General features: G+C 40.5%; 1 protein-coding gene across 1 annotated transcript in view; it reads left to right on the top strand.

The window, feature by feature from the left end:
- Window positions 1-15,485, top strand: part of RXFP2 (relaxin family peptide receptor 2) — a 557,968-nt gene that overhangs the window by 526,993 nt on the left and 15,490 nt on the right. Inside the window, exons 13-15 of the mRNA XM_040426154.1 lie at window positions 277-345; window positions 9,916-9,987; window positions 12,178-12,407. Coding sequence (XP_040282088.1) covers window positions 277-345; window positions 9,916-9,987; window positions 12,178-12,407 — 371 coding nt within the window. The remainder of the gene's footprint in view (window positions 1-276; window positions 346-9,915; window positions 9,988-12,177; window positions 12,408-15,485) is intronic.

The following is a 15,485-nucleotide window of genomic DNA, read 5'->3' as shown; positions in this document are numbered from 1 at the left end:
TGTTATTCTGTCCGCAATTGGAGCGCAGCCAAAAAGAACGGAATGCATTTTGGTGTATTTTGTTTCGTTCAGTTCAAAACTGAAGCGTTTTATTCCGCTATTGAGATCCTATGAAGGATCTCAATAGCGGAATTGAAAACGCTAATGTGAAAGTAGCCTTAACCTGCATGTCTAAAGTTACTAAGAGCATTGTCAGATACAACAGTACAAATGATTTTTTTTGTACAAAGATAGTCCTCTCCTATATTCTAATTACTTCTTTTTTCTCTTATACAGTAATCTCAGTTGTAATCCACTATCACTCCATACTGATCAGTTTGAAACATTACCACATCTTCAATCATTGTAAGTAAATGTAAATGTTTGAAGAATAATATATAAATATATATATATATATATGTATAGTGCTTTGAAAAAGTATTCATACCCATTGAACCTTTCCACATTTTTTCATGTTACACTCATAAACTAAGGCTACTTTCACACTTGCGTTCGGAGCGGATCCGTCTGATGTCTGCTCAGACGGATCCGCTCCTATAATGCAAACAATGGTATCCGTTCAGAACGGATCCGTCTGCATTATATTTCACAAAAAAATCTAAGTGTGAAAGTTAGTCAGACGGATCCGTCCAGACTTTGCATTGAAAGTCAATGGGGGACGGATCCGTTTGAAAATTGCACCATATTGTGTAAACTTCAAATGGATCCGTCCCCATTGACTTACATTGTAAGTCTGGACGGATCCGTTTGGCTCCGCACGGCCAGGCGGACACCCGAACGCTGCAAGCTGCGTTCGGGTGTCCGCCTGCTGAGCGGAGCGGAGGACAAACGCTGCCAGACTGAGGCATTCTGAGCGGATCCGCATCCACTCAGAATGCATTGGGGCTGGACGGATGCGTGCTGGACGGATGCGTTCGGGGCCGCTTGTGAGAGCCTTCAAACGGAGCTCACAAGCGGAACCCCGAACGCAAGTGTGAAAGTAGCCTTAAATGTAGTTTAATGAGATTTTATGTGATAGCTCAATACAAAGAAGCAAGTATGTGTGAAGCGAAAAGAAAATGATACATGGTTTTCAAAAATGTTATAAATAAATATCTGAAAAGTGTGGCTAGTATTTGTATTCGGCCCCCTGTACTCTGAAACCCCTAAATAAAACCAGTGTGACCAATTGCCTTCAGAAATCACCTAATTAGCAAATAGAGTGTGTGTAATTTATTCTCAGCATAACTACAGCTGTTCTGTAAAGGCCTCATAGGTTTGCTAGAGAACATTAGTGACCAAACAGCATCATGAATACCAAGGAACACACCAGACAGGTCAGGGATAAAGTTGTGAAGAAGTGTAAAGCAGGGTTAGGTTATACAAAATATCCCAAGCACTGAACATCTCACTGAGCACTGTTCGATCCATCATCTCAAAATGGAAGAAGTATGGCACTGCAAACCTACCAAGACTTGGCCGTCCAACTAAACTAACAGCCCAGGCAAGAAGAACACTAATTAGAGAAGCAGCCAAGCATGGCCACTCTGGAGGAGTTGCGAAGATCCACAGCTCAGGTGGGAGAATCTGTCCACAGGACAACTATTAGTTGTGTACTCCATTAATCTAGCGTTTATAGAAGAAAGACACTTGAAAGCAAGCCATAAGAAGTCCCATTTGCAGTTTGCCACAAACCATGTAGAGGACACAGCAAACATCTGGAAGAAGGTGATCTGGTCAGATGAGACCAAAGTTTAACTTTTTGGCCTAAATGAAAAACGCTATATGTGGCGGAAAACTAACACTGCACATTACCCTGAACCCACCATCATCCCCACCGTGAAATATGGTGGTGACAGCATCATGCTGTAGGAGTGCTTTTCTTCAGCAGGGACAGGGAAGCTGGTCAGAGTTGATGGGAAGCTGGATGGAGCTAAATACAGGGCAATCCTAGAGTAAAACCTGGTAGAGGCTGTAAAAGACTTCAGATTGGGGCAGAGGTTTACCTTCCAGCAGAACAATGGCCCTAAACATAAAGCCAGAGCTACAGTACAATGGAATGGTTTAGATCAAAGCATACACTGCGTGCAGAATTATTAGGCAAATGAGTATTTTGACCACATCATCCTCTTTATGCATGTTGTCTTACTCCAAGCTGTATAGGCTCGAAAGCCTACTACCAATTAAGCATATTAGGTGATGTGCATCTCTGTAATGAGAAGGGGTGTGGTCTAATGACATCAACACCCTATATTAGGTGTGCATAATTATTAGGCAACTTCCTTTCCTTTGGCAAAATGGGTCAAAAGAAGGACTTGACAGGCTCAGAAAAGTCAAAAATAGTGAGATATCTTGCAGAGGGATGCAGCACTCTTAAAATTGCAAAGCTTCTGAAGCGTGATCATCGAACAATCAAGCGTTTCATTCAAAATAGTCAACAGGGTCGCAAGAAGCGTGTGGAAAAACCAAGGCGCAAAATAACTGCCCATGAACTGAGAAAAGTCATGCGTGCAGCTGCCAAGATGCCACTTGCCACCAGTTTGGCCATATTTCAGAGCTGCAACATCACTGGAGTACCCAAAAGCACAAGGTGTGCAATTCTCAGAGACATGGCCAAGGTAAGAAAGGCTGAAAGACGACCACCACTGAACAAGACACACAAGCTGAAACGTCAAGACTGGGCCAAGAAATATCTCAAGACTGATTTTTCTAAGGTTTTATGGACTGATGAAATGAGAGTGAGTCTTGATGGGCCAGATGGATGGGCCCATGGCTGGATTGGTAAAGGGCAGAGAGCTCCAGTCCGACTCAGACGCCAGCAAGGTGGAGGTGGAGTACTGGTTTGGGCTGGTATCATCAAAGATGAGCTTGTGGGGCCTTTTCGGGTTGAGGATGGAGTCAAGGTCAACTCCCAGTCCTACTGCCAGTTTCTGGAAGACACCTTCTTCAAGCAGTGGTACAGGAAGAAGTCTGCATCCTTCAAGAAAAACATGATTTTCATGCAGGACAATGCTCCATCACACGCGTACAAGTACTCCACAGCGTGGCTGGCAAGAAAGGGTATAAAAGAAGAAAATCTAATGACATGGCCTCCTTGTTCACCTGATCTGAACCCCATTGAGAACCTGTGGTCCATCATCAAATGTGAGATTTACAAGGAGGGGAAACAGTACACCTCTCTGAACAGTGTCTGGGAGGCTGTGGTTGCTTCTGCACGCAATGTTGATGGTGAACAGATCAAAACACTGACAGAATCCATGGATGGCAGGATATGAGTGTCCTTGCAAAGAAAGGTGGCTATATTGGTCACTGATTTGTTTTTGTTTTGTTTTTGAATGTCAGAAATGTATATTTGTGAATGTTGAGATATTATATTGGTTTCACTGGTAAAAATAAATAATTGAAATGGGTATATATTTGTTTTTTGTTAAGTTGCCTAATAATTATGCACAGTAATAGTCACCTGCACACACAGATATCCCCCTAAAATAGCTAAAGCTAAAAACAAACTAAAAACTACTTCCAAAAATATTCAGCTTTGATATTAATGAGTTTTTTGGGTTCATTGAGAACATGGTTGTTGTTCAATAATAAAATTAATCCTCAAAAATACAACTTGCCTAATAATTCTGCACTCCCTGTATTCATGTGTTAGAATGGCCCAGTCAAAGTCCAGACCTAAATCCCAGTGAGACACATGGATTTCTGCAAGCCCAAGTCAGATGAATGGCACTAATTTTCACTCGCAGAAATTTCTGCAACAAAATCTGCCATGTGTGAAGGCATCCTATACTATGCAAATGAGCTCTAAACATGCTCTGCCTCTAATGCCACCAGATGTGAGGCAGCTATCCTATCAGTCAGTGTTCAACCTTTTAAAAGGCCTTGAGACATGACTCGGACATTAAATAACCCAGCACCTCATCTGCAGACAGCTGTTTCGGGGTGATTGCCCCTCATTAGTGCAGACCAGAGAGTACTGGATTAACTGGGTGAGAGGCGTAGGTCAGGATTTGGAATGTACTAGCTCTCCTTGGGGGGAAAGCGCCTTAGTCGGAGTGAGGAGACTTATAGGCAATACTTGCTCCCCTGGAGTTCTGGGAGTTCTAAACAAGCTCTGCCTCTAATGCTACCAGATGTAAGGTTAGGGAAGCTGTACCTGTGGCTATCAATTGAATGATTGAATGATTTAGGGTGCCTTCATACGTTGCAGATTTTGTTGCAGAAAAATTCCTCACCTGAAAATCACTTCCATTCATCGGAATTAGGATTGTTTTGGCGGCAAGCACATGGATTTCTGCAAGCCCCATTCAAATTAATGAAACTTATTTTCAGGTACGGAAATTTTCTGCAACAAAATCTGATGGATGTAAAGGAACACAGAGGGTGCGCTCACGCACTTCGGATTTTGTTTCAGAAGTTTCTGCGAAATCAGTTCCATTCACCTGAATTGGGCTTGCAGAAATCCATGTGCTTTCCATCTTATTCAAATGAATGGAAATGATTTTCAGTTGTGAAAATACATGCAACCAAATTTGCAGCATGTGAAGGCACCCTAAATGTAATCCTCTCACTTGCAAAAGGCATTGCAAATACCAGAAAACAAATTTAGTGTGGAGAAGTTGAAGCAAGAAATATATACATAAAATACCACTGAAATTGTCTTACCTTGGTGATGTACTGTACTACATTGTTTGCAAGATTAAAAATATTCCTGAAGAGTCTCTGGGGCAGTAAATCTGTCCAAGAAACATAAACTTACCAACTATACAAGCTAAAATTTTCCACCATGGCTCATGTGCCATAAATATTCACCACGTGCAACTTCAAGTCAGTGTGGTGTCCATATATAAAAGCTGTTACCAAGAAAAGTAATAAGACCTGCAGGAACTACACCCACATCCCAGACATCTCCAACCGTATATCTAATAAAGATAGAATTAGATTGCATGCATCTATCTATTGTAATGGTAAGTAACAAAATACAGCTACTATATCACCCACAAACATACTCTAAAAATACAGATGGTTGTTGTCTAAGAGTCTGTATTTTTACTTGTAAATAAACTCATGAGGGAAAAACTTCACCTACAGATGTAGTAGAGTTAACACACATGCTTTATGAGACGTGTTATCTAAACTAAATGCGTTAAGAAAACACCTTAAATTGCTTTTCAATGGCTTTTGTTTCAAGATAACGCGATGAGTTAAGAAATTTGAGTTAAGAGTTTGTGTGTTAACCCTGCTACATCTGTACAATATCCGTTGGGAAGGGTAGATGAATAAAATTTTACTTGAACCTCCAGCCACTTTCCCTAATTACAAAACTGATATGGAGGGTAAAATAAATGTCCAAACTCCATGCAGGAACATAGCTATAGGGAGCAGGGTCAGACTATCCCAACATAGTACCAGAGGATCCCCCAGTGGCCTCAGTCTCTTAAGCCATAGTGAGCCCCAGAGGTCCAGGAGTAAAATACGAGCTGCCTTTAGAGTCAATCACTTGCCACTAGGATTTATTTCTTCGACTCAAAGCCTATGAGGGTATGGCCACACTGTCAGGTTTACTGATGCAGTTTTGAAAGCCAAAATCAAAAGGAATATGGAATATACTGCACATTGAAAATTAAGTATTGTGTGGGAAAACATCTGGCCAGAATTTGAGAGGCCTGAACATCTCTATTAGATAACACTGACCTCCTATTGTGTACCTGATGTTTATGGACAAAATAAAGAGCCAATACACACAAGTATGAATGAAACTAGTGCTAGAGTATAATACAGTAAATGGTCTGGATTTATTCTGTAGGATATCAGAATTTCTTACTATCCAGAGTAGCACTGTCTTCAAAAAAGAAAAGAAAGCTGAGCCTCTAGAAGGTAGCTTCCTTTAGTCATTGTTTGAACCATAACTTAGGGTTATAGCCAAGCCAGTTTTTCATCTGCAGATAACTGCTTTAGGGTGATTTCCCCTTATAAGTGCAAAGCAGAGAGAATTGGCTTAGCTGGGGGAGAGCCCTTTGTTAGAGATCCAAAGTTATATCTCAATGTCTATGTAAAAAGTCAAACATCGACTTACAAGATAGCCACCATCCAACTGGGGGCACCAGAGACAAACTTTCTCTTATTTTTTGAACAGAGAGCTAATTGACATACCTTTTTTTCCAGAGGTGCATTGCATAGCCTTTAAAATGTCTTAGCCCACTAGGCACCCTTTAAATGGTGAAATAGTACCTCTGGATCCCTGACAAAGACCTCTCACTAGAGATGAGCGAACCAGTCAAGATTAGTTTCGGGCCCGGTTTGAATTTTTTTTGGAAAAGTTTAATTGATTCGGGCCGAACCAAAGTTGCTCCAATTGCCCTGAAAGTTGGTATATAACCCCCTTGAGCCTCCTAGGACTCATAATTTTTATAAAAAACATGTTATCTCTTTTTGTTCATTTGTTAAGATTTTTTTTTATGGTGGCAGCAGCAGGAGCAGTATAGCATGGAACATACAAGGCTGTCTATGGGTAGTAGTGGTAATAGTAGTAGTAGTAGTGAAAGTGGCGGTAGATGCTTTGCGTTAATGATAGTAGTAGGCAGTAGGGAAATAACAGTGATGAGCAGCAGCAACAAAGTGGTACATGTTGGCAGAAAGGCAGCAGCATGATGGAGGCAGCAGCAGCCTTACGGAAGATTATGGTAGGCAAGTCATAGCGGCAGCATGATGGCGGTGGCAGCAGCAACTGTACAGAGTGTGATGCTTAGAAAGTGGCATAAGTGCAGGCTTGGACTGGCACACAGCAGAACAGGTGAATCCCCCCAGTGGGCCCCTGAGCATTTTGGGCCACTAGCCTCCACCCCTTGCACAAGTGGCACGTAATACAGTAGACTGAGGGCAGTATACAGCACCTCAACCAGCCTATGATCACATAAAATACTCAGTTTATTATTATAGATGCATTGGGTGGTTGAGATTATTTCTAGGTATAGAAGGCAGACCAGCTAGCATCCTCTTTCCCCAGGGACCTGCCATTTTGAAATCAGTGCAAGAACACCTATAACACCACGCAACAAAAAAAAAACTTTTCGTCTGCTACTGGGCAAAAACCATTTGTCCTATACTAAATCGAGTGTGTGGATTACAAATCTAAAGTCAGAATTGTTGTAACACGTCATGAAATTTTGCTATGCATAAGTATGCCTAAATGAATTAGGCACTTGGAAAGCATTGAATAATTTAGAACAGAACTAGTTTTACTCCAACACTTACCTGATCTACATCATGATGGATACAAGCCACAGCAGCAGCTGTACAGACCATGATGGTAGTTAGGCAGACAGACAGCAACAGTGGCAAGATGGGGCACCACCATCAAGGGGATGTCTATTCATCGGAATCAGCTGAGTTGTGAGAAAATATTGGTATTGATTCAGTACATACATATGCTGCTTAATTAAATTTACCCTGCCCCAACCAAAATGTAAAATTTCAAACATGTGGAAACTGAATATACATAAATGGATGATCGATGCTTGCGCTTAATTTCACCTTAATACACACAGGTAGATTGCTGCCACACCTTGGCTATTGCTGCAGTAATCATGTACTGTATATAAATGCAGCTTAATTAAAATAACCCCCCCCCCCCCAGAAAATAATTAAAATTGCAACCATGTGGAATCTGAATATACGTAAATAGACAATTGAGGCTTGATGCTCAATTTCACACACCATGGGTATTGCTGCAGTAATTCCTTTTTTTTTGTGTGGTTAGATTTAACTAAACTGCATATATAAGTATTTCTGTGAAAATGGGAAAAACAATTGAAAGTTTTTACTTTCAGGTAGCTGCTTTTGAGCTCTGCACTGCAGCAGCTGCAGTTCTGCTGGGAAGGCACAGCAGCCAAAGTTCCTCACTTCTTCCCCCTTGGATAAAAGCTTCCCTGCCTCCCTATTCTACCTACACAATGTTTCTTCTTCTTTGTAATCCTAGCCTTTCCCTTCACTCTCCCTGGTAAAAAGCCTTATTGATTTCTGAGCGTTCCGCTAGGGCACCTCCCTGCCTGCTGCAGCACTGATTGGCTCATCCAGGCTATCTGTCAGAAAAGAGTCGGGTTCATCTGTCGTCCAAAAAAATAGCAAATTTCGGACCGAACCCAGTTTATCCTTACCTCTCATCCAGCTAAGCCAGATCTCTCTGCTCTGCACTGATGAGGGGCAATCTGTCTGCAGATGAGGTGCTGGCTTATTTAATATCAGAGTCATGTCTCAAGGCCTTTTAAAAGGTTGAACTTTGATTTATAGGATAGCTTACATCTGGTAGCATTAGGGGCAGAGCTTCTTCAGAGCTCATGTGCATACTATAGGGTGCTATCTCACACGGCAGATTTTGTTGCAGAAATTTCTGCGAGTAAAAATCTGTGCTATTCTCTCTGCTCTGCACTGATGAGGACCAGTCACTCTGAAACAGCTGTCTACAGATGACGAACTGGCTTGGCTATAACCCTAAAATATGCATCAAGGCCTTTTTAAAAGATCAAACATTAAGTTCTAGGATATCTGTCTTCCAACTGGTGGTATTTTTTGAAAAATAACTAATTTGCATATATTTTTCCCACAGGAGCGGTGCATGGCCTATAATACTCCTTATGCGTACTAGGCAAGAAATAATACCTCCAGGATAACATTTCTGTCAAAAATATCTGACAAAAATGTTCTGCATGCAGGACTAGTTGGATTGATAAAATGAAAGTGGCTAATGTTGAATGATAAATCTGGCACACCTTTACACTGTCTAGTCTAAGTTTACACCACCCATCGGTTGGCTTACTTTACGCCAGAATCATGCGTCAACAGGCAGATGAACAATGGCGCATGTTAAGCCACGCCCCTTGGTAGGCAAGTAAAAAACAGTTCCTAGATGTGTCTAAAGCACTTCATAAAGGCAATACAATGTTTTAGGCACAAACGGCAGCAGAATTCTGGCACATTTTGTAAATCTCCCCCAATGCATCAGCTTCTAATGGAGTGAATGTCCACCTTGTAACATGTTTTAAAGGGTTTCTCCAGGAAACAAAAAAAGCTGAAAGTATTTAAAAAAAAACTGGTTATTATAAATAAACTTCTAAATGCCTTTAATTATTTATAATGGTTCGTTTTGTCTAGAGGGAATCAGTGAAGAATTGAGAAGGGCCCATAAACATTAAATGAAAGTTGGCCAAACCTTCCAATTTCAGCGTCAGTTGATTCAGCATGCTCAACCCGTCGCCTAGAATGTCCCTGGATAGATCATTTGCCTAGTGTGGCTAGTCTGGACATCTGTAATGGCCAATATGGACAAAATGTGTACGGCTGTGTCAGAGTAATGGCTCATGCATACGAATGTATTTTCTTTCCGTGTCGATTCCATTTTTTGGGGGGGGGCCGTATGCGGAAACAATTCCGTTCAATGGGTCCGCAAAAAAAACGGAAGTTACTCAGTGTGCATTCCGCAAAAAAATAGAACATGTCCTATTATTGTCCGCATTACGGACAAGGATAGGACTGTTCTATTAGGGGCCAGCTGTTCTGTTCTGCAAAATACAGAATGCACACGGATGTCATCCGTATTTTTTGCGGATCAGTTTTTTGCGGACCGCAAAATACATAAGGTCGTGTGCATGAACCATAACACTTGTTCCACCTAGTACTACTGTAAGCAATGTGTATGGTGAACTTTAGACTGGGATTGAAGGGAATTCCCTGGTATTTTTTATAACAATGTATTATAATCTATATATAGAGAAAATCTTTCTGGCACTCCGCTTTCTTGTGCTAGGAGTCGGGTTCCCACCCCAAACGTATTTTCCAATAAAGACTCACGATTTTGCATCCATATTGCTGGAGTTTTTTATTTTTCTCAATGTATCATAACCGTTACTGTAAATATGATTTTTATATCATTTATAGATCAGTGGAAAAAATTGAAATTCCCAATATAAGCACAAAAATGTTTGAGCCGATGAAGAATCTTTCTCATATGTAAGTATCTGCAGATCTACACCTTAATCAGGATTCATTACTTTAATCTATCACGCATTCCCCACTGGGAATCTAAATTCTCATTAAGATTTCTATTTGTATTCTATAACCAGATGTGATCACACGGGGGTTAAGCGGTTTAATAAACATCTGTTAGAAATAAATTGTTCATATTACATCTTCTTATTGAATTATGTCGTCAGTAGTAATGAAAAGCAATGGAGATTTACAGTGGCAATAATCCATTCTGTTTGAAAATCCTAGGCTGGCTTCATAAAATACGATAACACCAGTGATTCTTGCTCAGTGCCAGTTTTGAAACAACCCTAGGGCTGGTGTAACATTAGCATTTTTGGGATGCTCAAAGCAGATTGGACCATTAGTGCAAACCAAACAATGTATACATTTTCCAATCTTTCAGTCTTTTCAGCCTTTTATCATCATATTTTTAGGTCCAAAATTCTGTGCTTATTCATTTTATTAATCTATCTTCATAGCTGTCAGAGCTTTGTTCTTCTAATATACAACTCTAAATCTCCAGTACAGATATAGATCATGCTGTTCACCTGAAGCCACCACTAGGGGGAGCTCAGGAGTTTAATGCATACTGGGCTGTGATTAAACCTTTCTTGACAGCAGATGTTGGGTCTTTAAAGATAGTGCTGAGTGGACATCATAGCCATCTGGTTTGTGATGTTTCACACAACAGACAAAGTCCATGATCGGCAGTAATGCCAATCACAGACTTTTAACCCCTCAGGTGCCGATGAGACCAGTGCAACTAAGAGGTCATACCCTGGGAGCGCTGCGCTCACAGGGCACGAACAGCTACCCCTCGCTGAGAGCAAGTTTTAATCTGCTAAAGCAGGCATCCTCAAACTGCGGCCCTCCAGCTGTTGTAAAACTACAACTCCCACAATGCCCTGCTGTAGGCTGATACCTATAGGCTGTTCGGGCATGCTGGGAGTTGTAGTTTTGCAACAGCTGGAGGGCTGCAGTTTGAGGATGTCTGTGCTAAAGGGACCTAATAATATAAGTGTCAAAAAAAAAAAGGCAGCTCCATGGACATAAATATGATAGTCATGAGAGGCATCAGAATATGGTGATGCAAAGAAATTTTTTTTTTTTTACCAAAGTTATTAATTTTTTAAGTATTAAACCACAAGAAGAACAATATAAATGTCATATTGCTGTAATCGTACTGACCTGGAGAATGAAGGGGACAGTTTTACCACATAGGGAACCCCTGTAAAAGCAAAACCCATAAAACTGTGGTCGACCCAATTTTGAATTTTTTCCAGCTTCCCACTACATTGTATGTAATAGTTAATGGTGCCATTGGAAAGCAAAACTTCTGTCGCAAAAACAAGGCCTCATATCATATGTCTATGTGAATGGAAAAATAACAAAGCTATGGCCCCAGGAAGGTTGGGAGTAAAAAAAAAAAAAAAAAAGATTATAAACAGTAAGTAGCATATGCCTTAAAGGGATATCACACTTCAGCAAATAGCATTTATCATGTAGAGAAAGTTAATACAAGGCACTTACTAATGTATTGTGATTGTCCATATTGCTTACTTTGCTGGCTTGATTCATTTTTCCATCACATTATACAATGCTCATTTCGATGGTTACGACTAGGAATGAGCGAATCGACTTCATCCAAAATCGATTCGCCCAAAAATTTGTTGTAATACTGTACGGAGTGGGAGCTCTGTACAGTATTAGAATGTATTGCTCCAATGAACCGAGGTTATTACTTCGCAAAGTCTCGCGAGGCTTTGTGTAATAGCTTTATGAATTAATTATTACTGTAAAAAACGGGTTCGGTTCCAAGTGGTCAAAAACACAGCAGACAGATGTTTTCTTGTCTTTTTTGCTCCCCCTTTCTTTTAAAAAAAAAAAGCTTGTGGCCTTTTTCAGTCATTTTACATAGGAAAAAAGTTGGGTGACTAAATAAAGCCACACCAAAAAAATACACTTTTATGCCATTATTTGGAAGGCAAAAAAGACTTCCCCTCCCCCCCCCCCAAAAAAAAATGTAGTGTGACAGCACACTTGGATATAATCACCCTAAGTGTGGGTGACCACCATCAATCATAGCATCTTGTGATCAAACAAATATTTTATGTTTCTACATGTCTTGATTGGAAAGATATTCATATTCTTTTGTTCTTTCTTTTTTCAAAGATACTTTAAAAAATTCCGCTATTGTTCTTATGCGCCTCACGTGCGGGTATGTACGCCACTTACAGATGGGATATCATCATTTGAAAACCTTCTGGCAAACACCATCCTTCGCGTATTTGTCTGGGTAATAGCCTGCATCACTTGTTTCGGAAATATCTTTGTTATAGGAATGAGATCATTTATTCAGTCAGAGAACAAGACGCATACGATGTCTATCAAGATTTTGTGCTGTAAGTAAATATTTGCCGCCTTAAGAGAAATTGTTAGCGCATGAAATGGAAACTATTTTGTGAAGAGCAACAGAATTTTAATGAGGATCTTAACTTCCAGCACTTAAAGGGGTTGTCTACCATTTTACAATTGATCAGCTATCCTTAGGATAGTCCATCACATCTGATCCACGAGAGTCTGACACCCCGCATGCCTGATGTTCAACTCTTCAACAGACTGAGCTGTGTACTTCAGGCACTGGAGCTACTCTAGAACAACTGAAGATACGCCATCATTTGTAAAAGTGTGGACAACCCCTTTAAACAACTGCATATACAGTAAGGTCCATATATATTTGGATACTGACACAAATTTTGTTTAGTTTTTTACCTGTTTACTAAAACATATTCAAGTTACAGTTATATAATGGGGTATCCACATTAAAATGGGATGAATGGTTTAGGACTTTCAGCTCCTTTACCTGTGGCACCCTGTTTTTAAAGGGACCAAAAGTAATTGGGCAATTGGCACAAAGGCTTTTTCAGTGTGGGCAATTCCTTCATTATTTCATTCTCAATTAAGCACATAAAAGGCCTGGAGTTGATTTGAGGTGTGGTGCTTGCATTTTGAAGATTTTGCTGAGAAGTAAACATGCGGTCAAAGGAGCTCTCCATGCAGGTGAAACAAGCCATCCTTCATCTGCGAAAACTGAAAAAACCCATCCGAGAAATTGCTACACTATTAGGAGTGGCAAAATCTACAGTTTGGTACATCCTGAGAAAGAAAGAAAGCACTGGTGACCTCAACAATGCAAAAAGACCTGGACGCCCATGGAAGACAACAGTGGTGAATGATCGCAGAATAATTACCATTGTGAAGAGAAACCCATTCATAACAGCTAACCAAGTGAACAACACTCTCCAGGATATAGGCATATTAATATCCAAATCTACTATAAAGAGAAGACTGCAAGAAAGTAAATACAGAGGGTTCACTGCACGGTGCAAGTCACATATAAGCCTCAAGAATAAGGCGGCTAGATTGGACTTTGCTAAAAAAAACATCTTCAAAAAGCAGCACATTTCTGGAAGAACATTCTTTGGACGGATGAAACCAAGATCAACCTCTACCAGAATGGTGGAAAGAAAAAAGTATGGTAAAGGCATGGTACAGGTCATGATCCAAAGCATACCACATCATCTGTAAAACACGGCAGAGGCAGTGTGATGGCTTGGGCATGCATGGCTGCCAGTGGCACTGGGTCCCTAGTGTCTAGTAATGATGTGACACAGGACAGAAGCAGCCCGATGAATTAGGGGGATTTCAGAGACATAATGTGTGCTAAATCCAGCCAAACTGATTGGTCGGCATTTCATAATACAGATGGACAATGACCCAAAACATAAAGCCAAAGCAACCCAGGAGTTTATCAAAGCAAAGAAGTGTAATATTCTTGAATGGCCAAGTCAGTCACCTGATCTGAACCCAATAGAGCATGCATATTACTTGTTCAAGACTAAACTTCAGACAGAAAGTCCCACCAACAAACCGCAACTAAAAACTGTTGCAGTAAAGGCCGAGCATTAAGAAGGAGGAAACTCTGGATCAACTTGCAGGATAACAGGCCGAACTGGATGGACAAATGTCTTTTTTCGTCCTTATATACTATGTTACTATGAAACCCAGCATCTGGTGAGGTCCATGAGTTCAAGACTTCAGGCAGTCATTGCCAACAAAGGGTCTCCAATCAAGTATTGGAAATGAACATTTTATTTACAATTATTTAATTTGTCCGATTATTTTTGCGCCCCCGAAATAAAGGGATTGAGTTTATAAAAAGCTTTAGTTTTATGAAATAATTTTGTTTAACCCACTGAATTAAAGCTGAAAGTCTGAACTTCAACTGCATCTGAATTGTTTTGTTCAATCCATTGTGGTAATGTACAGAACAGAAATTAGAAAAATGTTGTCTCTGTCCAAATATATATGGACCTACTACAATAGAAGAAACATGGTTTGAGACAAAATATCCAAATTTTGACAGTGGATGTGAAAAGTAGAGGGTGAGCGAAGTTATAAAAAAATTCATTCGGCTGCTTTGCGGAATTTCACAAAGATATTCAATTTGTTACAAATTACTTTGTCACAAATTGCATTGCATTGTATTCAGCGGACGCCATGATGGGGAACGTCGATCGTGCCGCCTTCTTCCCCCGATCATTGAACCTCTCAGATGCCACGTTCATTGCTGATCGCAGCATCTGACATTAAAATTGAGACCTTTCAGGGGGGGTTAAAAAAAAAAAACATACTAACCTTATCTATTTGCGCAGGGAGAGGCCGACACTGCCATCTTGATTGAAGAAACCAAGCGAAATCACGCCCATTGACGTTAGTCAGGTGAGGTGATGACATCACTGATTATGTCACCGTGCCTAGCCAGCGCGCTGATGTGGTGATGTCACACGTCACCAGATGCAAGATTTTGCAAGGTTCCTTCAACCAAGATGCCCGTGATGGCCTCTCCACGAGCAAATGGATGAGGTGAGCATGTGGTTTGTTTGTTTTTACCGCCATTTCAAGAAAAATTGTTTTATTAGAACAAAGTGTGAGGAAATTCAGCTTCGTGGTGAATCAAATTTTTCCTGAAATTCGGATCGAAGTCAATTTGTTTGACTTGGATTTGCTCAACACTAGTGAAAATGATCAGCTCATCTAGATTTTAATTGGAAGCTGAGATATTAGGAGTTGTTCACAGGATCTTTGCACTTTATAGCAGCACACAGGGACTCCTACAGCTATACACAAGGCAGTCATAAGCGCAGTGTGCCTAAGGTGCGCCATGCAGTACTGTTTTTTGGATACATTATATTCTAGAAAAAATGCTTGTAGAGGAGGTTAACTCCATTCTATAGCAGCCTGTGAAATATGGTATCATTTTGCTTCTGTATGAAATCATGCTTGGTGGAGGAGCATTGGCTCTTCTTATGGAGACCGGTGATGTATGGAGACTTGGTGGAAATGCTCCATGGGAAAAAAATATGCTAATACGTATCTCATAAAGAGAACCATCTCACTAGTGCCACCTATTGGAAGTG

Source organism: Bufo bufo, chromosome 3 (genome assembly GCF_905171765.1).
Source record: "Bufo bufo chromosome 3, aBufBuf1.1, whole genome shotgun sequence".
NCBI lineage: Eukaryota > Metazoa > Chordata > Amphibia > Anura > Bufonidae > Bufo > Bufo bufo.
This window is presented reverse-complemented; position numbering and strand designations above follow the sequence as displayed.